General features: G+C 44.7%; 1 protein-coding gene across 1 annotated transcript in view; it reads left to right on the top strand.

Annotated features, from left to right (window-relative positions):
- The window catches only part of kmt2a (lysine (K)-specific methyltransferase 2A), a 37,380-nt gene extending 12,791 nt beyond the window's left edge, over positions 1-24,589 (top strand). Inside the window, exons 4-34 of the mRNA XM_039597938.1 lie at positions 25-202; positions 917-1,145; positions 1,525-2,252; positions 2,350-2,423; positions 2,539-2,775; positions 2,895-3,041; positions 4,436-4,534; positions 4,854-4,974; positions 5,094-5,207; positions 5,387-5,568; positions 6,090-6,266; positions 6,701-6,811; positions 7,075-7,148; positions 10,224-10,438; positions 10,556-10,650; positions 10,738-10,875; positions 10,963-11,121; positions 11,255-11,366; positions 11,461-11,539; positions 11,690-11,850; positions 11,940-12,086; positions 12,188-14,828; positions 14,913-17,573; positions 17,969-18,037; positions 18,119-18,345; positions 18,495-18,569; positions 18,671-18,845; positions 19,035-19,142; positions 19,247-19,327; positions 19,458-19,587; positions 19,670-24,589. Of these exons, the coding sequence (XP_039453872.1) occupies positions 25-202; positions 917-1,145; positions 1,525-2,252; positions 2,350-2,423; positions 2,539-2,775; positions 2,895-3,041; positions 4,436-4,534; positions 4,854-4,974; positions 5,094-5,207; positions 5,387-5,568; positions 6,090-6,266; positions 6,701-6,811; positions 7,075-7,148; positions 10,224-10,438; positions 10,556-10,650; positions 10,738-10,875; positions 10,963-11,121; positions 11,255-11,366; positions 11,461-11,539; positions 11,690-11,850; positions 11,940-12,086; positions 12,188-14,828; positions 14,913-17,573; positions 17,969-18,037; positions 18,119-18,345; positions 18,495-18,569; positions 18,671-18,845; positions 19,035-19,142; positions 19,247-19,327; positions 19,458-19,587; positions 19,670-19,945 (10,020 nt within the window). The 3' untranslated portion in view covers positions 19,946-24,589. The remainder of the gene's footprint in view (positions 1-24; positions 203-916; positions 1,146-1,524; positions 2,253-2,349; positions 2,424-2,538; positions 2,776-2,894; positions 3,042-4,435; positions 4,535-4,853; positions 4,975-5,093; positions 5,208-5,386; positions 5,569-6,089; positions 6,267-6,700; positions 6,812-7,074; positions 7,149-10,223; positions 10,439-10,555; positions 10,651-10,737; positions 10,876-10,962; positions 11,122-11,254; positions 11,367-11,460; positions 11,540-11,689; positions 11,851-11,939; positions 12,087-12,187; positions 14,829-14,912; positions 17,574-17,968; positions 18,038-18,118; positions 18,346-18,494; positions 18,570-18,670; positions 18,846-19,034; positions 19,143-19,246; positions 19,328-19,457; positions 19,588-19,669) is intronic.
- Positions 24,590-25,229: the final 640 nt, after the last annotated feature.

Below are 25,229 nucleotides of genomic sequence, written 5' to 3'. Positions count from 1 at the left end.
TGCACTTTTTGCGGTGGTCTGCAGGGTCAAGAGAGTGATTCGTCGGAGGCATCAGTCCGTGGACCGCGCATCAAGCATGTATGCCGTCGTGCAGCTGTGGCTCTTGGCCGTAACCGGGCGGTGTTCCCTGATGACATGCCCACACTTAGTGCCTTGCCCTGGGAGGAGAGAGAGAAGATCCTATCTTCCATGGGGAATGATGGTGAGGCACACTTGAAGTTTACTGAATTGACTATAAAGTGCGATAATCAACACTCTTTGGTATGGGTAATATTATTGCTCAGTTGTTTTAAATGGTAAACACACTTCATGGTAATCTTTAACAGTTTTAATAAAAAAAGAAAGGTACAGAGAATAGTTCAGCTTGTGCAAGACTTGGCTATTCTGGGTGGGGTCTTAATTGGGACTGTGAGATGTGTACACTTCTAATATTGCAGAGCAGCGTGAGCTAAATGTTTTTTTTATTCATGACACAACATCTGTGCAAGTCCTGAAACAGTTTGGAGCATACAATGATGACAGGCTAATCACAGGAGAAGAGAAATTCAATCATTGATGGGCACACAAGTACACAGTGAAGTGGTGATGGAGTGAGAAGCGTTTGGCTGCCCTGTCCCTGTTATTTTGACTGGTCTCATGTCATGTTGTTACATGCAAATTTTTGTGAGGCGAGATGACCTAATAGTGATGGTCGGGAATTAGGTTAAATAAAAACCAGTGGCTAAAAAATAAGTTGTTATTGATTTATGGACTATGAATTTAAGATTCATTCATTTGTTTAAAAAAATAATTTATTTATCAATATTGTAAATTTCTTCATCTTTGCCTTCTTAATAGTGCTGTTTTATGACTCTCTCTGTGTTAAACTGTGTGTCAGTAATGATGAAATCCTCCTTTTTTGGATTACTTCTTACAGACAAGTCTTCAGTTGCGGGCTCAGAAGAGGCAGAGCCTCAGTCCCCTCCCATAAAGCCACGGGAGACCCGGCAAAAGGCTGTTCAAGAAGCTCCTCCTAAAAAGGGCCGACGGTCGCGGCGCTGTGGCCAGTGCTCAGGCTGCCAGGTTCCAGAAGACTGCGGTGAATGTACCAACTGTCTGGATAAGCCTAAGTTTGGAGGGCGAAACATTAAAAAGCAATGCTGCAAGTGAGTCTTATTCCTGACTTGAAGTCAGCTGCTTGACATACACTCTCTCTTGGAAATGTAACTATGCTATGTGACAAAATATAATGGGCTGTTACTGTATACATCTCGCTCATTATGCTGATGAAGTGGGTGGTATTTGCCAGTGAATACATCTTTTTGGTTTGTTTTCAAAGCTTAGACAATACACTTATAGAGTCAGAGTCGGTCTTAAAATGTCTTCTTCTTCCTCCTTTTCTGTAACTGTAACTAACAAGATTCATTAGATCAACATCCAGCACGAACAGTTGATGGTAGAAGTATAGATGCATCAAAGACATCGTCATTGTGGTGGGAATTAAATGCAGGATGGAAGCTAAAATTTTGTGTATCTCCTTTTCAGGATGAGAAAGTGTCAGAACTTACAGTGGATGCCCTCAAAGATTCTTCAAAAGCAAGGTAAAGGCAAGAAGGACAAGAAAAAGAGGCCACCGGAGAAGAAAGACAGTCTCAATCCGGTGAAAGGACCAAACTCGGACTCTGGCCCCAAACCCATTCCTGCTCCAGCAAAAGAGGAGCCTCCCCGTAAAAAGAGCCCTCCTCCTCCTCCTCTAAGGCAGGGAGAGGAGAAGTCAAGACAGCCATTATCCAAGCAATCATCGCCAGCCCTCGCATCCTCCCCTGCCCCGGCCGATCCCCCTCAGGCCTCCGCCGCATCCACAGCCCAGGCTCAGTCTCCCGCACCGACGTCAGATCCCAAGCAGCTCACGGTCCCAAGCGCTGCCCCCGGTAAAAAGGGGCACAAACCACAGCAGCCTGTACCGGCTTCCACCTCCACGTCATCTTCTTCCACTTCATCATCTTCTTCTTCATCCTCATCATCTTCTTCTTCCTCCTCCTCCTCTTCCTCCTCTTCATCGTCATCTTCAGCACAAAATTCCCCCTCTCAGTCTACGCAGTCTCAGCCGTCATCACACCAGCAGCAGCAACGGACACTTACCAGTCAGGCATGTTCAAAAAAGGATGCTTCACCCAAGATTTCGCCGAACGAACCCAAGAAAAAAACACAGCTGCTGCAGCAGCAGCATTCAGCGCAACAGCAGAGCTCAGCTACAGTAGTTTTAGATACAGGTAAGTAAATAGCCACACCTTTTCTCAATAAACTGGATTTTTTTTTTACTTGTTCTTATTTGAATATCATCGCTTTTTTCTTCTTTTTTTTAAATAGCTGAATCAAAACAGTTAAAGAAGCCAACTTCTCGCTCTGTTCCCCTTTCTCCTAAACACAAACCAAAAGACAAGGTAATAAAGTTTTACTTGTATAAGATGTCCATCAAAACTTTTGCCGTAAGCATTTGTTAAACACTGTTTTTGTTTTTTTTGGTCACCCCCTCTTGTGTCTGGTGAACACGTGAAGCCTCTGACCACTAAACCCCCGAGCAGCAGTACTTTAAACTCGCAGAGCACTCCCTCGACTAGGGGCCAGGTGAATTCTAGAGCACCCTGCGACGGAGTGCATCGTATCAGAGTGGATTTCAAAAGGAACCATGATGTGGAGAAGGTGTGGGAGGCTGGTGGCCTCAGCCTGCTCACCTCTGTGCCTATCACACCCAGGGTGCTCTGCTTTTTGTGTGCAAGCAGTGGAAATGTGGAGGTAAAAATCTTGGCATCGTCTTGATTTTCTTTTTTTCCCTCCCCCCTTTTGAGCTTCCTTTCATCCACGCAGAAGTTGAGCTTATATTCAAACACGTCTTCCTCTCTCTCTGCGTGTAGTTTGTCTTCTGCCAGGTATGCTGTGAACCGTTCCATCTCTTTTGCCTGGGGGAATCGGAGCGCCCTCTCCAGGAGCAGTTTGAGAACTGGTGTTGTCGACGATGCCGATACTGCCAGGCCTGTGGGCGCCAGCACCAGAAAACTAAAGTAAGCCATTCGATACAGTTCTGTACATTTTAAAGCCGCTCGCGGAAGCTTGGTTCAGACTGACAGTGTGTGAAGACTGGAGAATCTTCCCTAGAAAGAAGCTTGCTAGTCTAGCCAGCAGACAGCACTTAATCAGCTTCTTGGATTCCTGCCATGTTTTTATCATTTAACTGAAGCCATGTGTAAAATGTGCATGGTGTGAGCCTTGTATGGTTGTCGGTTTAGAAATATGAATGAACACATCAGGTGGAAGAAAGGCAGTCAAACAGCCGTACATGTGAGCAAGATATGTGAACTTGTTGGTTACTGCCCGTTTAGTGGGGAAAGCAGAAGGTAAGGCTAAGGAAAAAGATTCTTTGGAGCTAGATCTTTAAATAAATCTCTGCCCGCGAGCGTAAAGTAAATCGTTATTTTGACTGGCTTTCGTCTCTGACCAAGGAGCTGCCTCAAAGCAGTAGGTCTCTGGCATCCTGATTCCACCACTGAGTGTGGCTTAACTTAAATCTCAGCTCCTGGCGAAGTTACGGGCAAATCAGGCTGCTGAAGAAATAGCACATCAAGTGCTGGATGATCATAAAACTTTGACTATTTGCAACTTGTAATTGTTGATAATTTATCTGAATTTTAAGAGCTTAAGAAACATCTCAAACACTCTCCTCCCACTCTTACGTCTATAAATGCCCACCTGCACCACACGCTCATTTGTTCTTGTTTCGGTGCCCCACCATCACTCCCCTTTTTCTCTGTTAGCCTCTCTCAGAGGTGTCAGGGGCTATCCTGCAGACCCAGGTGCTGCTGATCCTCAGTAAGGCCCTCTCCAAACTGCAGCCTCTAGCCTAGCTTGTTGATCATTATTAATAAATGTTTGTCATTCGCATTTTGGGTTAGGATCCCTGCTAGCTCAGTGATGAAAATGTCCTGCAGCACATTAACTGTATATTGGAAAAACTTTAAATGGGATAACTGTGTTTACCCAAAGAAAAAACAAGAAAAACTCAACTGCACTCAACCCTCAAGCAGCCGTCGACAAGTCCTTCCAGAGCACTATATAGCTCACATTAAAGCTGCATCATAATGCCTTAGATGATGATGTTTATCCATCCGTGACACACGCTATGAATGTGCCCTGCTATAAACTGGAGGGAGCACTAGAGCAAGACGTCTGTGTAAAAGAAGCACTGATCATCTTTTAAAAAATACTGCATGGATGTATCTACCATTCATTTATTTCAGCGTGACACTTGGTGGTAAAGGCGAGTACTGCAATTATAGGTCAAAGCCTTTGTTGCTGATTTGCAGGGAGCAGAACTGTTTGTTAGGGATGAAAATGTTACTGCTGCCTAACTCGATATACAAATAACCTCTTGTCACTTTTTCCACCTCTCTCCCTGCAGCAGCAGCTGCTAGAGTGCGACAAGTGCCACAACAGCTATCACCCAGAGTGCCTGGGTCCCAACTACCCAACCAGACCCACCAAGAAGAAGAGAATCTGGGTATGCACACACTCTCCTCCTCCTCCTCCTCCTCTCTTAAACACCCTCACTATTTTCTCACCTTTATGTAACACAGTTGCACCACTGCGTGACCAAACTATAGCATTACGCTCGCACATTTCTCTCCCGAGTTCACACGTTTCCTCCTTCTCAAGATTGTGCTACTTACATGGATGCGACCTCGCACAGCCAGCGTCTAGGAAAACGTTTTGCTCCTGTTACAGCGTCGCTTTCACACACTTTCCACTATTTAAAAGAGTTTCCACCACGAGTTTCTACTATGTAGTAACGATGTCGTTTATGTGCCTCTTCTTTTCAGGTTTGCACCAAGTGTGTGCGCTGTAAGAGCTGTGGCACCACGAAACCTGGGAAGTCCTGGGATGCCCAGTGGTCACATGATTTCTCCATGTGTCACGATTGTGCCAAACTTTTTGCTAAAGGTGAGCAGGTAGCTCAGTAGATGACTGATCAGTATCACCAGCAATAAAAAAAAATACAACAACATTTGAATGTAAGCAGTATTTTTTTGGTCTTGATGAATTTTAATCTCTTCTCTCAGGGAACTTCTGCCCACTGTGTGATAAGTGCTATGATGATGATGATTATGACAGCAAGATGATGCTGTGTGGCCGCTGCAACCATTGGGTTCATGCAAAGTGTGAGAATCTCACAGGTGAGAAGCTGCATAGCGAGTAATGCATTGACAGTATGGTCTTCATCAGTTTGTAGCAGCTTGTTGTGCTTCCTCAGTGTCTGAGCAGATGACTGACAGGCCGCCCTCTGAGCGCTGTCACGCTGATGACATGCAGAAAAACAATAAACCTAATGACCTGCAATTTTGCTGTGTCGCAGATGAAATGTATGAACTGCTGTCAAAGCCAGAGAGCGTTGCCTACACGTGTACCAAATGTACCGAACGACACCCGCCCGAGTGGAGGACGGCGTTGGAAAGGGAACTTCAGGGCTGCATTCGCAACGTCCTCACTGCACTGCTCAACTCACGCACATCCACACACCTGCTACGGTACAGACAGGTAAGATACACACCTGCAATTCGATGTGAGTCTTTGCCATATTACAAACATTTCACTGATCAGATTTTTATATTATAGCATCATTTGCAGTGTTTCCCACAGATTTAGGTTCTGCAGACTGCCATTTTTGAGGATTTCCTCTGCACATTTTTCATTTTCCAATTTCTTTGTGAGAAATAAATTTGAGGTCGCCTCTGTGAACTTGAGTAAATTTAATAAGGGCCTTTCTGGTTAGTCGCAGCTAAACTCTCTTAAACATGTAGAAATTTCAAAAATGCCAACATTTGTGTCACCAAATAAACTTAGGCAGGTATTTATATACCTTGATGGCTAGCTAAGAAAAGTCTGTGTGTGGGAAACACTGATTTTATTTTACTTTATTACTTTATAGTGCTGAGTTGTACTTTTTTACCACATGGTGCTATGATTGATATTGATGGATACAGGCAGATTTTGACCAGAAACAGCCTGAGCTTATTTTACCACATCAGTCAGAGCTATACTCTGTGGTTTTGGAGCAGGCAGTGAAGCCACCAGAGCTGAATCCAGAGACGGAGGAGAGTCTTCCATCCCGTCGCTCCCCGGAGGGCCCAGATCCTCCAGTCCTGACTGAAGTCACCCCCACACCTCCCAGCGACTCCCCTCCAGATTTGGAGTCTGTTGAGAAAAAGATGGATCAAGGCCGGTACAATTCATTGGTAAGTGTGCATTCTTTCTTTCTTTTTTCTCTTTTTTGGGGGGCCCCATTTGTTTTCCCGTATCTCTGCCGTGCTGACAAACTGGAATGACAAGTGTGTTGTCTGCTGCATTTTAATGAAAAGCAGTTCATCAGTCTCTGTAACTAGAGAACACGTAGTCGAGGATCTGTGCAGGCTAACCACAGATATTTTTTCTCTAAACATATGACAAAGCTCACAAGCTCTCTCAAAGCAGTTTGTATTTTTTTTCTTTTTAAATCGGAGCCTTTAGAGCATGTTTGATATTTGATTTTAATCTGGTATGTGTAGCCACATCTTGACTCCCTGGTCAGACCTGCGCTGTGTAATTAACACAGATGGCTGAGATAATGTCCTTTCCACCGATGTTCATTAGCTTAATTGTGCGCCATTTGTGTTCATCATTTCTCTCCCAGCTGGAGTTTAGTGATGACATCGTGCGAATCATTCAGACAGCCATCAACAGTGACGGAGGCCAACCTGAGAGCAGGAAAGCCAACAGCATGGTCAAGTCCTTTTTCATCCGGGTAAGAAGCTCAGATCAGCTCAAGTCTCACGGCACGGCTGGAAGCACAGCAAGCATAAATGAGGTTAAATGACAACAGCCAAACACACGTTTACGTAGACATTGTGAGAAGTATTTTCTTCTTCCTTCACCAGTTACAGGTTAATTGTCCTAATCGAGTTAAAGCCGCACCACCGACATTCACGATCGCTTCCAAATGCAGGTCTGCACAAGTGCTTGAGTAGGCTGATGTGTAACGTTAATGGAATTCATTCTCTGTTTCAGCAAATGGACCGAACCTTTCCATGGTTCAAAGTGAAAGAGTCCAGATTCTGGGAAAGTCAAAAAGTCTCTGCCAAGTGAGTGTCTGTCTCATACCTTAGCAAATGCAAGAGCTGATACGAGAGTGTTCACTACCTGTTCCGAGTGGCTCGTATTGGTACTCAGAAGTGTTTCTGGTTCTTGATAATTATTTAAAGGCATTTAAAATAACCAACAAAAGATTTGCTAAAATGAAGTTAAAATGAGCTCAGACTAATATGAGCAAAATCTGAAATTCAGTAGCTAAAGCAATGCCACCCAGAAGGCAGTGCTTTCAGTCTTAATATACTGTGTGAAGTGTTTTATTTGCCACTATTTTCTAAACTTGTATCGCAAGTTATGTTTGTAATTACAGAGAAGAAGATTTCACTTTAATACTCGTGTAAAGCGAGCCTGTCCAAAAACCTCAGAGAACTGCAGTTTTCAACAGCCGCTGGTCTGTAATTATTGAAATGAAGAGCAAGATGTGGTTTCTTCGGGAGGCACCGTATCATCATCTGTATATAGGAGGGAACCAGAACGCAGTGAACTGAAAAGAATAAAACGTGTGGGTTCGCTGTACAAACATCCACGGAGATATTTAATGGAAATGCAAACCAAGGGCCGAGATCACGGTGTCATGTGATAGTCCGTGTGTCTTGTTGATTGGTAAAGGAAATCGCTTTGTTGTTTTCAAACGTAGGGAGATAAAACACTTTAATCCAGACTTTTTTTTAACAACTTGATCAACTGATGATTGAGTGGAGAATATCGCTGATTCAACATTTCTTTCTGGCAGTGACTGTGGTTTAAGGTCTCAGGCTATATTAAAGCTACAGTAATAAAATAGATTCAGCATTTTCTCTGATCTAATTAACCCTCTAGACACCGAGTGATGAAAGTAGAATCAAATAGACTGTCAGTAAAATAGATCCGTATTCTTACAATACCTGGTGCTGTCTTTAAAGAGAGAAGAAGACAGGATCACAGAGATAAACTGTCTGTAGTTATTTCTGTTCACTGAAGCATGTGAACATATCATGCCTTTGTACTAAGAATTAACATTAACATTATTGTACTGAAGAACTAATATTATTAATAGATAAGGACAGGATTATTTTCCCCCCTGTGATCATTTTTAATGGAATTTTGAAACACAGCACTTCCAAACATCCTAGTTTTATTTTCCACACAGGAACAAAATTATTTCACAGAAACCAAAAATTATCAGGGTCAGAATTATTAGCCCCCCCGGTGCTAATAGTCAATACTCAGTCACTTTGGCCTGATAACAGCCTGCAGACCAGTTAGTAACATTCAATTTGGTCTTCTGGAGGTCGTTCACCAAGAGCGATGGATGTTTTGGGTCATCTGTCGAAGACAGAGCAACAACCCAGACCCAGGTTTTTGGGGGTTTTTGGTGACTGCGTTGGGTTTTCTATCAAAATCTTCACATATCCTTTTTTCATCATGATTCCTTCACCTGGACGAGATTCCCAGTTCCAGATGCACTGAAACATCCCCACAGCATTATACTCCCACCACCATGCTTCACTCCAGGGACAGTTTTCTTTGGGTTGTACGCCTCTCCCTTCTTTCTCCCAATATAAGCATCGTCTTTGTGGCCACAGTGCTCTAGTTTACTCTCATCCTACCAAAGGATGTCTTAATATACTTCAGTCTGTCGCAAAGGTGTCTCTTTATGCAGAATTTGAGGTTTTTTTGGTCTGCAAATTTGCACTCCATTCCTGTGCAGGGTTCCAGTGATTGTCTTTTTGTAGTCTGAAATCTTTTGCTTCCTACCTCTGGCACGCTGGATCTGTTCTGTTTGGCTCTCCTTGAATTTCTTGATGATACCTCTCACTCCTGTTCATGACACTTGGAAACACTGCGGTAACTTTATATATCTGTTTCCTGCTTTGTGAGCATCAACAGTTCTTTTTCTGAAGTCTAAACTTATTTCTTTAGGTTTTGACATGACGTTTTCTCAAGTTACAGCTCAAACCCTTGCTGATGTTTTTATATTGTGTGTTATTTGGAAGATGACCCTGAGTTTAAACTCGATTTTACAAGCTTTGAGCATTGCAAAGTTAAATCCCATCACTTTACAGCAGTGGTTTGTGGTTTGGGTTAATAATACTGACCCTGGTAATTATTTTTTTTTTCCTGAAATTATTCTAGTATTGTATTTTTTCTGAAGAAAACTAGTGCATTTGGAAATGCTATGTTTAAAATCCCCTGCTTTCATTTAAATACTTTGTCCTCATTTGTACAGAGAGAAGAACATTGACATTTTTAGAGGGAATAGCTACAAGTTGACTTTTTTTCCCTAAACTTTCAGTCTTTAAATAGACGATTGATGAAAATTTACTGCTCTTATGTTGGAGGTTTTCTGACACACATCCATTCACTAACTTGTTTAGTCGCTCTTTTATCCCTCAGCTTTCTCAGACTAGTTCTTCTGCTTTGCCTTCGGGCATTGTTTGAGGGGGAAACTGTAACAGTGTCACATTTCAATTGAAGACTCTGATAAATACTTGTGGTCTAATTGCGGTTTGCTTGTCAGTTTAGTTCATTGTGTTATTTATCAGTGCTCCAGTCAAGGAAACCAATGATCTTCTGTATCCTGTGGCCATTGCTGGGTGGATTTGCTTTTAGAAGCCTCTGCTGGCTTATTAAGTGTGAGACTTTACATCACACCAATTACCCAGGCTTTCTTGACTTGGCAGAACTCCTCGAATGTGGTTATTTAACATGGGTGTCACTGCTCACTTGCTGCTCAGACTTTATTTATTTTTTTAGTATCTTAAAAAAACAGCTCCATCATATCATCTGTACCATAGGGATAGATATTACTTGTACTTTTTTTTTTTAAAGCAACACTTGTCACACAATATATTCCAACGGCAATGACCTACATTTATTTATTTAAAAACCCGACATTATTTATCCACCTCATCTGCTATATCTTTGGGGGGGGGGGGTAAACCCACGTCATATTTTGTTATCAGTTGCTTATGTGACATGGGGTCATTTGCAACAAAACAGAATAAATGTGCTTTTTCCCCCCCCGATCAGTTTCATTGCTGATAGGTTGCCAGGTAATGGTGCCCGTCTCTGTTGTTGTTCCACAGCAGTGGGCTCCTCCCCAACGCTGTGCTGCCGCCGTCCCTAGACCACAACTACGCCCAGTGGCAGGAGAGACAGGAGCTTTCCCGTGCTGAGCACCCACACCTCATGAAGAAGATCATCCCTGCTCCCCAGCCCAAGACCCCTGGCGAACCTGATTCTCCGGCCTCCTCTCCTCCGCTACCTCCCTCTATACTCCCACCGCCCCTACTCTTGCCTGGTAACGCGAACTACAAATATGTTACTAATGCCTGCGTGCGTGCTGTTTTGCACGCTGCTTTGTCAACTGGTTTTCATATAGATTCAAGCTGTGTTTGAATTCTTGCTTTCTCTCCAGATCGCGAGGACAGCCCAGAGCTCCCTCCTCCACCAGGCGTCACTGATAACAGGCAGTGCGTCCTGTGCCTGAAGTACGGAGACGAGAACACCAATGTGAGTGCCTTACCGGTAGCAGCAAAGTTCAGGACGCAGACCGCAAGGATGAGTCTTTCTTACTTTTCACTCTTTTCTTTGTTTTAGGAGGGAGGCAGGCTGCTGTACATCGGTCAGAATGAGTGGTCCCATGTGAATTGTGCTCTGTGGTCCGCAGAGGTCTTCGAGGATGATGACGGGTCTTTGAAAAATGTTCATATGGCTGTTCTCAGGGGGAAACAGCTGGTAAAGCAGAACACTTAGTTCCCTATAATTTCCCACTCTTTTTCAGTGCACCTTTATTGGACGCTTACAATTTGTACTTTCTTTTAGCGGTGTGAGAAGTGTCAAAAGCCAGGAGCCACCGTTAGCTGCTGCCTTACCTCTTGCACCAATAACTACCACTTCATGTGTGCCCGCCAGTGCCACTGCAGCTTCCTGGAAGATAAAAAAGTCTACTGTCCAAAGCACAGGGACCTCATCAAAGGAGAAGTAAGGAAATCTCATTATATATCACTAAAGTGCACTTAGGTGTTCTGCGTGAATGAACCATGCGATGCCAGGGCTTTGACTTCAGATTCTCAGTTTTCTCTTCACCTTTTCTGTTTATGTACTTTTTCTTGAGGTGGTGTCTGGGTTTGAGGTGACCCGCAGGATCCTAGTGGACATGGAGGGCATTAATCTCAGGAGGAAGTGGCTGGCAGGACTGGAGCCTGAAAATGTCCACATGATGATAGGTAGGTTGATTGCTGGTACATTCTTTTGTGACATTTGCCTGACCTTTCACAGTTCCTGCTCCGCTGACCGCTGATTTAAATATCATCATTTCAGGCTCTATGGCAATTGATTGTTTGGGAATACTAACTGAACTCTCAGACTGCAAACGGAAACTCTTCCCTGTGGGATACCAGTGAGTTTTTTTGTTGTTGTTGTTTTTAACCTTTATCTGAAAGTCTTCTTGCTGTTTTGAAAGCCAGTGTTATTTTGCTCTGTGCAGTTAAATTGCTGATTGGTGAAGGAAGCTGCCAACTCTGTCCAACTAAATAAATTGTCTTTGCAGGTGTTCGAGGGTGTACTGGAGTACTTTAGATGCACGAAAGCGCTGCGTGTATACCTGCAGGATCCTAGTTTGTCACCCTCCAGTGGCAGATTCTGATCTAAAGAACATGATGGCTCCTGAGGAGAATCGTACAATAGCACACAGCCCACCCTCCTTAACAGGTAACATAGTTCAGAAATGTGTGTGTTACAGTGAGAACCATATTCAGAGCTATAATGCGCTAATGTGTTTCTTTCTTATTGACTTCTAGACTTTCCTGATCCATTTGAATCACCAAGGCGCTCTGACACACTTTCCCCTGCCAACACCCCCAAGCTCAGGGTTTACACCAGGAACCGACATCCCAGCTACCCCCCTTGTCAACGGTCAATAGGTCCTCGTCCCATGCCATCTCCAGGTACAAATGTGCAGCCTTTTTTTTTAACTTAAAACTTTGATTTCAACCAGATTATTTGGCATAATTAGTCTGAATTTAACTGTTCTTTTCTTTTATTTTAGGAGGTTCTTCACAGCCCCAAAGTCACGAGATTGTGACAGTGGGAGACTCCCTGGTAAATCCCGGTACGCGGAATATTGATTCACGTCGTCACAGCTCGCCTTCCCTCTCCCCTCCGCCTCAGCAGCTTAACAGACAGAGAGGAATCACCGCCACATCTCACATTTTGTCACGACCCCTGACCTCACCCCCTCCGCTCATCCCCTCCCCCGCCAGGGACCCCGAAAAGTCCAAACACTTCAGCAAAGACTCAGCAAGGAGTCCAGTACAAAAAGACGAAGAAAGAGGTCGACACCTCTCCTCGGACAGAAACAAACAGCAACCTTCCCGAGACCAAGCGACGAGAGAAGCAGACAAGGGGAGACTCCCGAGTCGAGAGCGCGATTCTAAGGATTCTGACAAGAGTAGATCATCCAGAGAACCTGGGCAGAAAGACTCTGACCGGAGTGAAATGTCAACCAAAGAGCCAGAAAAGAGGAGGCCGCTGAGTAAAGACTCTGGTCTGAAAGACTTTGACAGAGGCAGACCGATCAGTAGAGATCATTTAAGAGATTCTGAAAAGGGGAGACAAACAAACAGAGACAATGAGAAGGGAAAACAGGCGAGCAGAGAATCAAGCACTAGAGAAACTGACAAAAGTAAGTCATCCTCTAGAGAGCCCAGCTATAAGGATATGGACAAAGCTAGGTCACTGAATAGAGATACAGGACTGCGGGACTCTGAAAAGTATAGACCATATAGCAGGGAAACAGGAAAAGACTCAGGCCAAGGTAAAGACAGATCATCCAGCAGAGATGCTGACAAGGGCAGACCTCCATCTAGAGATTCCAGTTATAGAAGCACAGAGAGAAACAAAGACTCTGGCTCAGGGAAGGACAGTAATGCAAACAGCCAGTCTAAACATTCTGGAGGAGAGAGTAAGAACCCAAGACTGGGACCTGCAGGCTCAGGCCAGTCTTCCCCTCCTGTGGGCACTGCTGTTCACACAAGCCAGCAGAGAAGTGGCAGCACCAAGCAGACAGACAAGCAAGGGAAACATGGAAGCAAAGATCAGGATGTTTCTGCAAGCCTCAGTTTGTTGCCTCGTCAGCGGTCCAGCCCGGCGTCCAACAATAACCAGAACAAGGACAAGCCCAGCTCAGGGAAGGAGAGTAGTAGCAGCACTGGAAATTTAATATCATCATCACTCCATAAGGACTCTGTTGTTGGAAAATCCGGCTCCCCACAGCCTCCATTTCAGAAGTCCAGTACACGGAAATCAAACGAGTACTCGTCAGGTTCAGCCACAGCAGCGACCACAAAGCCTCTGTGGCCTTCGAGGACGTCAGCGGAGGATGATGCTGTTAAACGAGGCTCCGTGCACCTGGCCTCTCCAGCTGCAGCCTCAGCTGCCAAAGATAAACACCCCAAAGTTAAAACAGCAGGCAGCAGAGATGTGTCCAAAGACCGTGACAGAGAGAAGACCTTTCAAAACATCAACATCAGCAACAAGATTCCCCTTCTCAACAATAATGCTAAAGCTGCCGGCAGCTCCAACACGCATGCTACCAACCCCACTTCTCACAACAGCAGCAAAAGCAAAGCTCCAATGCTAGGAAACAGCACCAAAGGCCATGGGAAGGCTCAGGGAGAGAAGCATGATACCCAGGGCGGGGACAGGTCATCCTCAAAGAACAGAGACAGTTACTCCTGTCCAGAGAGGAAGAACAGTTCTAGCCTGGACAACTTGCACCAGACTATGAAGACCTCTTCACAGTCTCACAGCAAGCAAGCAACTAACCAGCTTTCATTGTCCTCCAGAGAGAAAAAGCGATCAATTAAACCCCCAGCTACAGCTCCGCTAAAGACTGATATTAAGAGTGACCCTAATGGAACCACCACCGTTACTAGTATTTCTTCATCCTCCTGCCCCACGACCACTGCCCCCATAGTGTCTCCTGCTGGCCAGGGGAGTCATCGCTCTGCATGTACTGTTCTTTTCTCCTCTGCCAGCAGCAGTGACAGCTCTGAGTCTGACACCCAGACTCACACAGAGGAAGAGGAACTGCATAAAGAGCGCCCACGCGGAGAGCTCAGAGACCACCGCGGTCTCCACGTGCAAGGCACTGAGGATGAGGGCGTTGGCCCCGAAGATGACCATGACAGGGGTATGGAGGATAAACATCACGAAGATGACAGTGACGGATCAGGGTCGGCCAAGCGGCGCTACCCTCGACGCAGCGCACGCGCACGCTCCAACATGTTTTTCGGCCTCACGCCTTTCTATGGGGTTCGCTCGTACGGTGAGGAAGACCTTCCTTTTTATGGCAGCGGCGACGGAGCCGGGACTGTGGTTAAGAGGAGGACGGGTGGCCGCAAGAAGTCAGCTGAGGGGCAGGTCGATGGAGCGGACGATATGAGCACCACGTCTTCATCTGGAGACAGCGGAGAGGATGAAGACAGTGGAATGAAACATAGGGGTAAGGATCCTTATTACTACAACTTCACTCGAACAATAATTAACCCTGGTGAGGGCCTGCCATCTATAGAAGGATTAGACCAGTGTCTGGGAAGGGGATCCCAGCTTCAGCGTTTTCTAAAGGACGAGGAGCAGCAGCAACGAAGGGCTCAGCAAAAAGCTGAAGAGGACATGCTGAGCGCTTTGTAAGTAGACACATTTTTTATAAAGTGATCTGAAATATCTCCTTGTCTCTGATAATCTGACGTGTGCTTTGCTGTGCCTAACAGGACCTTGGGCAACCAGCGTATCGGCCAGCTTGATGGCGTCGATGATGGGTCGGAGAGTGATACCAGCATCTGCACCACCAGCACCACAACCACTACGGCCACCTCCTCTTCCACCACACACAAAAGCACTCCCAAGAGGAGAGGCAGAGAGAGGCACACTGAGAAGGCCGACTCCCACGAGTCAAGCAAAGAGGCCGACAGCAGCGGTGGAGCAGTTAGTGGAAACACCCGAGAAGGCAGAAAAAACCAGAAGGAAAATTGTCTTCCACTCGGAGGTGGGGTCAAGTCCCAGCCGCAGAGTCAGGGTCAGGATCCTCTCGAGGCCCAGCTGTCCCTCAGCACAGACCTGCTTAAATCCGACTCTGACAACAACAACAGCGATGACTGTGGGAACATTTTGCCATCAGATATTATGGAGTTTGTCCTGAACACCCCCTCTATGTCATTGCCAGCTCTGGGTCAGCAGTCTGAGCCATCTTCTTCTGAGCTGCTGCTGGATGAGAGCTATGTTGGAGTGGATGTCAACAGACGTAAAGACATTCTGTTTGATGACTTCTCCGAGCCGCTGCCCAGTGCGGAAAGCGGAGGGGTCGTAGAGAGTAGTGTGAATAGCTCAATATCTGTGGAGGAGCCGTATCTTCCTTTGGAGCTGCCGTCTGACCTCTCTGTCCTGACCACACGCAGCCCGACTGTCAGCAGCAGTCAGAACCACAGCGCTGGGAGTCTCATCTCAAATACCTCAGACCGCACCATGCTAGGCTTGAACTCGGACACAGAGACCATCAGCGGGGAAAAGAGTGGGGACAAAAAGAGAACGGGGCCAGGCGTGTCACCATCAGAGAATCAGCACGATGGTACGTCATTGGCAACCAGGGATACGCAGGTCTCAGAAGGTCATATGACTCCTGAGCAGTTTATTCCTAGCCCTGCTATTGGCCAGGTAGTTGAGGCACCAGCTAACCAGGATATTCCGAGGAGTTCTGGTACTCCCGGTTTGCCAAGTTCACCCTCCCTGCCTCTTCAGGGTCAGAAATACCTCCCGACTTCAGCAGCAGCAGCTGCAGGCAGCGCCAGTCCAGCACCGGGCCCAGGACCTTCCCAGGCTCAAGTATCCAGCCCAGCAGTCATCAAACCAGGTCCTGACAAGCTTATTGTAGTCAATCAACAATTCCAGCCTCTCTATGTCCTCCAGACTGTCCCTAATGGTGTCACTCAAAAGATTAGTGCAACAGGAGTGATGGATTCTAGCTCGCCTGCAGTGCTAAGCTCCATGACACTTACCACGGGGTTAAATACTGGCTTGTCTTCAGCCCAATCAATATTTCCTGCTGGGGGCAAAGTTCTGGGTACCATGCCTCACCCCTCTCAGATTCACACCTTCACAGGACCCACACAGACAGGCTTCCAGACAGGAATCCCTAGCACCACCTCAGGACTTCTCATTGGTTTGCCGTCTCAGTCCCACGACCAGTCCCAGATTCTGGTCTCGGAGGCCGGTCGACCACACGAGTTGGGTCCCAGTGTTGCCATAGTGTCGAGTCCGTCCTCTCTCACCTCTTCCCCAACTGTACTTGCCTCTGCTCATGGCAAAAAGAGACCCATATCTCGTCTTCTGCCAAGAAAAAGCAAAAAGTCAGGGCGCTCCCGTAACCAGCCCACTCTGGCCCCGTCTGAAGTAGGCCCTCCCAATATGACCCTCATCAACCTGTCTTCCCCTCAGATTACTGCTAGCATCCCCGGTCAACCTGGTGGCCTAGTTGAGTTAAGCACTCTCTCCACTTCTCAACGCAAGATGCCCAATATAATCAAGAGACCAAAATCCGGCGGGGTGATGTACTTAGATCCCACTACTCTTCTTCAGCAGAGGCTTTCTGGTCCTGCCCAGCCCGGTATCTTGAGCCACGATTCCTCTGCTCATCTCCTGCCTTGCTCAGTCTCTGGCTTGAACCCCAGCCAGTCAGTGTTAAATGTTGTGTCTGTTCCCCCTAGTGGCGCAGCTGGACTTCTTGCCCCAGGATCAGTATCACTCTCCACCCCTGTTCTCAGCTCAACTGAGATCACAGGGCAGATTAGCAACCTCCTTTTTAAAGCAAGTCCACACGGCCTGGGCCTGTCAGATCAGCCTGTGGTCCTTCAGTCAGCAGGAGGAGCTCCCCTGATGTCACAGCTAAGCTCCCCTGTTCAGACATCAATAGCTAGCAGCATCTGCGTCCTGCCCTCCCAACAGACTATCAACATGGCTGTCAACCAGCAAGGAGAGACAGACGCCAGCAGTATTCACTTACAACATCAGTCTCAACCCGTTAACAGACCCCAGCCCGTGGACTCATGTCCAAACAGCACCGTTACTTTAGCTCCTGCTCCATCCACCCCTCTAAGTCCCGCCAAGGGACGTGTTGTTGGAGTGTTCACGCAAACACAGACATCCATGCACTCCCAGAGCAGTAGAACAACTCCTATTTCCAAGTTATCAGAGCATATGTCACCTACCTCCACAGTAGTGTCAGCAGCAACTGCAGTTTCAGGAGCAGAGAAAGGCAAACAGAAAGGCAAGAGGAGCAGGCAGAGTCCAGATATAAGCAGCGGGAAGAAGCTTAAGGCCTCTCTGCCTGAGGAACATTTCAGCAACCCTGCAGGACAGCACCCATCCTCTAACCCAAGGTGAGACACTAACAGACCTGTGACTTGTAACCAACAAATCGTTTTTATGTTACTTTCACGTACCACAGTAATGGTAAGAAATTTGAATTTTGGAAAAATATCTAAGTTTGGGATTCACTTCTTTGTGGAAGGAATGGTTACAGTATGTTGTGTTCTTCAGATGTCTCTCCTAAATAAATGTGGGCTTTGTGTGTTTGCACAGAATAGTTTTCAATGTATCTTCAGACACAGAAGTTAAATATGTCAACTTGGCTGAACATCTTTATTGATGATGGTTGCACTGTTTAACATAGCTATACGGTTTGACTTAACCACTTAACAGCTGTTCAAGCAAACCACTTTTGTTCAGTAAAATGCAAAAACATTTCAACCTTTCCCATCCTCTCCCCAACCAGCTCCAAAGAGCTGAGCTCCCCTGAGCCAATGGACACAGGAAAGCCCCCGGAAAAGACGACCAACAAGAGGTATGAAGCGTCAGTATTAGTCACCTGTTTTCAAAATCGTCATACAGTATAGCTTTAATGTTTGGTTCACATCTTTTCTAGTGTACTTGGTAAAAAGAAGACATCCGAAGGACACGTTTTACCAGGGAAAGTGGTGGGAAAAGACAAACCGCATGCAGCTGGAGGAGCAGGCTCTCTTCCTGTGGCCTCACCGCCCGACCAGGATGGCAACAGCAGGGATAACGGTTTAGACAGCAAACCCAAAAAGGGTATCATCTTTGAAATCTGCAGTGAGGACGGGTTCCACATCCGCTGTGAGAGTATTGAAGGTGAAAGAAAACACCTGATTGTAGCGCCTGCTTTGGCAAAACGAATTCAAATATAAATTGCTTTTGTGATAAAAATTTAAAATTTTATAATCAAGTCTGCAAAAACTAAACCACACACTGGGCATAAAATACCAACTGTTCCCCTACAGAGGCCTGGAAATCCCTGACTGATAAAGTGCAGGAAGCTCGCTCCAGTGCACGACTCAAAAAGCTCTCCTTTGAAGGTGAGGTGTAATTTTAAAAGCGTAGAAATAATAACCAGAGGTACTTTACATATATACTTGAATAAAGCCTCATGATGAAGGTGTTTCTCCGCTCCTTCAAGGTGTGAACGGACTGAGGATGCTCGGGGTCGTCCATGAGGCTGTAGTCTTCCTGTTGGAGCAGCTGTATGGCACCAGGCACTGTCGAAGCTATCGCTTCCGCTTCCACAAACCGGAGGAAACGGACGAACCTCCCATCAACCCCCACGGCTCGGCTCGTGCAGAAGTCCACCACAGGTCAGTATGGTACACACACACACACACACACCTTCTGACCATGAAATTGTAGAGCATGTGTCAGGAAACCAGAAGTCAGTTGGAGCGGAAATGGCACTTTATATAATGCACACTGTTAATAAACCGTACAGATAACTGTTTCCAGGGATGCTGCTTTGCTTATTGAGATTCTTGTGTCTGTTCCACCAGGAGGTCAGTATTCGACATGTTCAATTTCTTGGCCTCAAAACATCGCCAACCTCCTGAGTATAGGCCGCAGGAAGACGATGATGATGAAGTGCAGCTCAGGACTGCCAGGTGAGTAAAAACTCACTTTTTGTAAAAATGATTATGCTTTATTTAAAAAAAAAGAAAGAAAGAAAGAAATGTGATATTACATTCATAATTCTTTCCCTTCGCAGGCGTGCCTCCATGGAGCTTCCACTTGCTGTGAGATTCAAACAGCTCAAGGCCACCTCGAAGGAGACTGTGGGGGTCTACAGGTTAGATCAGTGGTGTTAAATCTGTGTCATCATTTTTATTATTATCAGCTGTTTTTCAGTGCTCAGATAAATAACAGATAACTGCCTGTTTAATTTTGAGAGCTGTCATCTGCTATGATCCTCCCGTCAGGTCTCCTATCCATGGCCGTGGTCTCTTCTGCAAGAAAACCATTGAAGCAGGAGAAATGGTCATCGAATACTCTGGGAACGTCATTCGGTCTGTGCTCACTGACAAACGGGAGAAATACTACGATGGGAAGGTGAGTCCTTGAACAATTTCCAATGATTTCGTCATTTGCTTAACTCGATTATTTATACAAACTGTCCTCTCTCTCCTCAAAGGGCATTGGCTGCTACATGTTTCGCATCGATGACTATGAGGTGGTGGATGCCACGGTGCACGGCAACGCCGCCCGCTTCATCAACCACTCCTGCGAGCCCAACTGCTACTCCCGGGTGATCACCGTGGACGGCCAGAAGCACATCGTCATCTTCGCCTCGCGCCGCATCTACTGCGGGGAAGAGCTCACCTATGACTACAAGTTCCCCATCGAGGACGCCAGCAACAAGCTGCCGTGCAACTGCAGCGCAAAGAAGTGTCGCAAGTTCCTCAACTGATGCCCGTACCTGAAGGACCTTAACGAGGACTGTTGAGCAACAGCACCGCAATGACCCGCAGCACGCGGCTTTGTGGCGATTTCATGCGTCCGGTCTACGATGGACCACAGCTGTGAGCAGGCCAGGAGCTCCGTCGGCACCCTCTGCTGATGGTTTTGAGCACAGCAGGCTCAGCAGCTGTCGGTTGCACTGTATATGCAGGAAGGGCCATTTTTTTGGAGGACGGGCCATTTGTAGAAATACCAACATATTGTGCCTCCTTATGTCTCGTTTTCATTTGGCACTCAGAGGTGAGTCAGAAAGTCATGTCAGAAGTTCCCCCTTCATAATTTATTTATATTTTTGTTTTTATACATTGGCCCATCCTCCTTAATTTTCTAAATGTTTTGGTCTACTTGTGCTGAGATGTGAACACAGAAGGAAAAAAAAAATCAAAGAACTTGGTTCAATTTTACACCAAAGTGCAATTTGTTGAAGGGACTTTTACTAAAGGTAAAAATTAGAAAATTGTTAGAAATTCTTTTATTTTTTATGTTGATCTAAGTGTCAGCTGTTATTGATGCACATCTCCCCGTCTGAATGTGCCCCGATGCCTTCAGAATTGTTGTGATTTTACTGGAACCTTCCCCTAATCTGACTTTTTGTTTTCCCAAAGAAGAAGAAGGATAAAAAAGCGTGTAGGTGTGTACATTTAACACTGTAAATAGGAGCTGCTCGTGTATGGCAGCCTGATCAGAGCCGTGCAGGTTGAAACACTAGGGGGAGCAGTCGCCACAGGAAGGAAGAGAGGAAATAACAAAGAAGGGAGAAAAAGATTCGTTTTTGTCAGTTTGTGTAAAGGATGATATCTGAGGTTGATACCATCTTAAAATTGACTTTCAGTCTGACAGCTTGGTAGCTACATGAAAGTGAGATGAAGCCTCTGGCCTGAGAGAGCGAGGCAGCTAGAGATTCTGGTGGACTGACAGCCGAGGGACCAGAGAAACCTACTGATGTGCTTGAGTAGACGTATTTATAATTGATTTTTCTTTTTTTTGTGGGACGGGGGCCTGTTTTCCAGACGCAGAGACGTCTGCAAGTTTGTGCATGCTGTTGTTGTTATCAAACTCGTTCGGGTAATCGTATAAGCTTGGACTTTTGAGTCACTTTCCAAATTACAGCAGCAAAGAGAACCAAACTTTTGCGCCCTTGAATTGAATTTTTCACTCGGCTTGTTTTCTTCTTGGCCTGTTGTGATAAACATACTGATAGAAAGGAGGAAAAAAAGTTTTCTTTTTTATTTGTATTAAGTCTTCTAAAGTCTTGTCTCTTTGTCTGTCTTTTTATTATGGACAGGGAAATATCATGCTTGCTTTTAAAAAAATAAATGTAAATAATGTATATTTTTCTACAAAAAAAACCTTAAAAGCACTCACTAGTGAATAGCACTTAATGATGGTATTTATATTTTTAAAAAATTGTATTTATTTTATTGCCATTTTTGTAGAAAATAGGGGTTTACAAACACTAATACTTGGTCTCTATGTTTTGTATCCCGCTGCCTTTCAGAGTTTTTGTTTGTTTGTTTTTTTAATAATTTTTTTTGTTTTCTTTTTTAAATTCGTACCCTGAATGTTTTCTTTGATTCCAAAGACTGACGCTGGTCTATCTATGGCTTGGTCCCCATTTAAGTTCAGTCCACCAGTAGCTCTTTTATCTATCCTGGGCCGTTTGGTCAGAGCTGACATTTTTCTATTATTTTGTTAATATTATTATTATTATTATTATTATTATTTTAATTGTTCCAGTCCTAGCTAACAGTATGGCAGTCATGTGAACTACTATTATGCACTTGAGAGAGAGTTTAGATTGTTGATCCATAGCGACATCTCCTCTCTCCAGCCTTATTGTCTCCACACCACATCAAACCGAGGATAGAGCCCTCATGGAGGCGATTCTATCAAAGTGGTTCGGTCACTAATGAGCCACGGGTCGACAGGCTTGCAGCCGATTGGCAATATATGAAATATTGATTGATATGTAAAAACCCCACAAAGATTCCCGTCAGTTTAAGGCATTATGTCCCTCTGAAGACTTTGGCTATAATGAAGAGGTGCCTTTATTTTAATGCTACCTATAGCAGTCATCATATCCGACTAGAGCCATTGTATACATTAAAAGAAGCATGGTGTTGTGGTGACTGCTCATCAGTGCTCACCCGCAATTTAAAATCGTTCTTATTCCTTCATCCAGTCTCCTCATAATTCACCTCAGTTCGTAAATGCCTCTTCTCTCTTAAACAAAGAGTGACTGGTTCCACTGAGCGACTGAAGCCGATTGGTCCGTTTGTCCCTTTTAAGGAATTCGTCATCGTGACTTCATTGTCGCCTTTTAAGGTCGTTAGCGGCTCGCCCCTCAACCACCCTCTCATTTGTTTTTGTGAAAGTGAAGCTGAAACGGGTTGCACTTTAGCTGTGACACAGGCACTGAACCGGCATAGGAAAAGCTCCCAATACTGAAACCAGAAGCACAGACCGTCTCTGAGTTTGTGCGACAGGCCCTGATATTTGAAATTTATGGATTGGTGTCGATGACTCCGACAGTGGTGTTTGAGGCTCTAGCAAAGTGCACTTGACTCTGTTTTTATTTAAATTTTTTATTGTTTTACTTCAACAAAGTGAAGGCAGGGACCACACCAGCAGCCCTCTCCTTCCTGACGGTGCGGCGCGTACAAACCTCGGCTGCGCTTTTCCCACAGAGAGCCCTGACGCCTCCGCCGGCGGGCCAGCTGGGCGTACGCAGACCTGCACCGACAACCGGGCTCGCTGGGTTCTGCTGCTAAAGGTCAACGATGAATGTATATTCTTCCTCCACATCACCCAACGTGGGTGGATGTTGATGCTTTGTCAGCTATATTCGTTTAGGGGTTTTTTTGTTGCTTTTTTTTTTTTTTTTAGTTTTTTTTTTTTTTTAAGTTGTCATGTCAGCAACCCCTGGTAGATGTGGAAGATATGTCGATACGACCTCAAAGCCAGGGAGCAGTTTCATTTCAGCACTGGGATTAACACTGAGGCGTAAAACAGCGGGCGGTGTTTTCTGTCTGTAGGACAACAGGTTAGCTCAAACAGTTCACGCTAGCGTCGGCCGGCGCCAAGGGCTCTGTCTACGACTCTCTCTTCACGAGAGCCACTTCTGCTTTTTTCAGGGTCAGAGGGTGTTCAGTGACGACAAGTCATTTATTTCACTGTTTTTAAAATGGCATAGATACAAATAAGGAAGTAGTCTGCTGTTTCTTTGGTCTTCATTTTACCACGCCACACCAGTGGCACTTCTCCGTCATTATCTGTAATTATAGTATAAATACTTAACAATATTATACGGAAACATGCATAGTAATTTCTTGTACTTTAGTATCTATACAATATATGGAATGGACAGACAAACTTAGTTACAGTAGCAAAAACAGCAGATTTATAATGGTTAATAGCAATGTTTCAATGTACTCTATAATGGTTTTGTGTTACAGTACTATCCGCTGAAACTAACGTGCATCATTCTTTTGTATATTGATATCCAGTACCAGTTTTGCTGTGCCTGTGAGCGCTCCTTCGCAGCAGCAGGGAGCGTTGCAGTTCTTTTTGTTTTATTTCTGGAACGGAACTTTTTTTTTTTTTTTTTTTTTTTTTTTTTTTTGGTAGTTTTTTGTTTGTTTGTTTTTTTGTTGTTTTTTTTAATGTGATGAGAAATGTAACTGTATTAATGTGGTTGTGAACTTCTTGAGGTCATCCATTTTTTCTGGTTGTTGTAGTGAATGTTTTTTCTTTTTTAATTTTTTCTTTTATTATTTTTATTAATTTTGTTTTTTTCATGTTTTAACAGGGACTTTTTCGACTGCTTACTTGATGCGGTAAAAATTAAGAGATGGGTTTGTGGAGGCTTACCAGGATTTTAAAGATACCACCAAAATGGCGTTTTTCTTTTAATTTTTTTTGTTTTTATTTATTTGGTTTATGTTTTTTGTTTTTGTTGTTTTTTGATCAGGTTTTTTTTTTTTTCTCGTTGGAAACCTCTCACGTCTCCCTGACCACCTCTTTATCTCTCTCTCTCCTATGAAGCTTTTGGTTGTACTTATCATGTACTGTTTTTGTAGAAAGTCATAATGCTGATGTTGAAAACATTTAATTTATTTATTTCGTGCAACATCCACCCTGAATTGTTCTTTTACAAGTCAAGGTTTTGGAGAGGTCAGACAAGTACTTAAACCTGTATTTGTAATTTTTCTGATTGTTTCTCATGTATAGACGTTATCAGCCTAGGGTGGGTTGCGGTGTCGCAGTAGGACGTGAAAAAGAGGGATCACGAACGGGCTAGTTTGTTTCGCCTTGATTATCTGCCGTTGTCTTATCATTTTCTTCCTGCTCTCTGTAATAACGGTATTCACAGCAGTCATATTTTCTCCCATAAAACCGGCGATCTTTCTTTGTACACATCAACGAAATGAAGGAAAACCACCACCGTGAAAATAAACCACAAACTACTTGGTTGAATGTATAATTTGGAAACAAAGTTGTACATAAGTGTAAAAAGAAAAGTTTCTAATCATGTTTATTTTCTATGCACTTTTTTATTTAAGTGATAGTTTAAATAATAAACATGTCTCCTTTACTCTGTCTCTCGCCTCATTTGCTCTACTGTGATTTGTAAAGGATTGCACACACTGGCTTATATACACTATTCAGATCTCAATGGGGAAAAAATCATGCTGGATATCTGCGCTGATATGAACTGGGTTATGTGTTAGCAACAAAAAGGATGCCACATTGTTTGATGGAAATGAAAATGATCAGTCCACAGAGGCCTGAAATCAAACACGACCCAATAATCAAAGTGATTTTGTTCATTCTGCTGAGATTTAATTGCAGTAACTCAAAATGCTAATCAGTATTTTGAATGGCCCCAATGTGCTTTTATGCATGCCTGACAACATCACTCAGGTCCTGGAAATTCTGAGACTGAAACATAATGTCCCAGAGGTGTTGTGTTGGATTAAGTCAGTCAATGGTATCAATTCCTTGATTTTCCATGAATTGACTGCATACTCTCGCCACATAGTGCCGGGCATAGTTGTGCACCAGGGACTGGGTCCTGTACAAAGTCTGACAATGTGTCCAAAGATTTCATCCTGATATCTAATGGCAGTCAGGATGCTGTTGCCTGTAGAGGTCTGTGTGTCGTTGCATGGATATGCCTACCCGGACCGTCACGTTCAGCACCACCAAACTGATTGTGCTGAACGATGGTACAG

The sequence above is a fragment of the Oreochromis aureus genome, linkage group 14, assembly GCF_013358895.1.
Source record: "Oreochromis aureus strain Israel breed Guangdong linkage group 14, ZZ_aureus, whole genome shotgun sequence".
Classification (NCBI taxonomy): Eukaryota; Metazoa; Chordata; class Actinopteri; order Cichliformes; family Cichlidae; genus Oreochromis; species Oreochromis aureus.
Note: the sequence above shows the minus strand (reverse complement) of the source record. Positions and strands in the feature narration are given on the sequence as shown.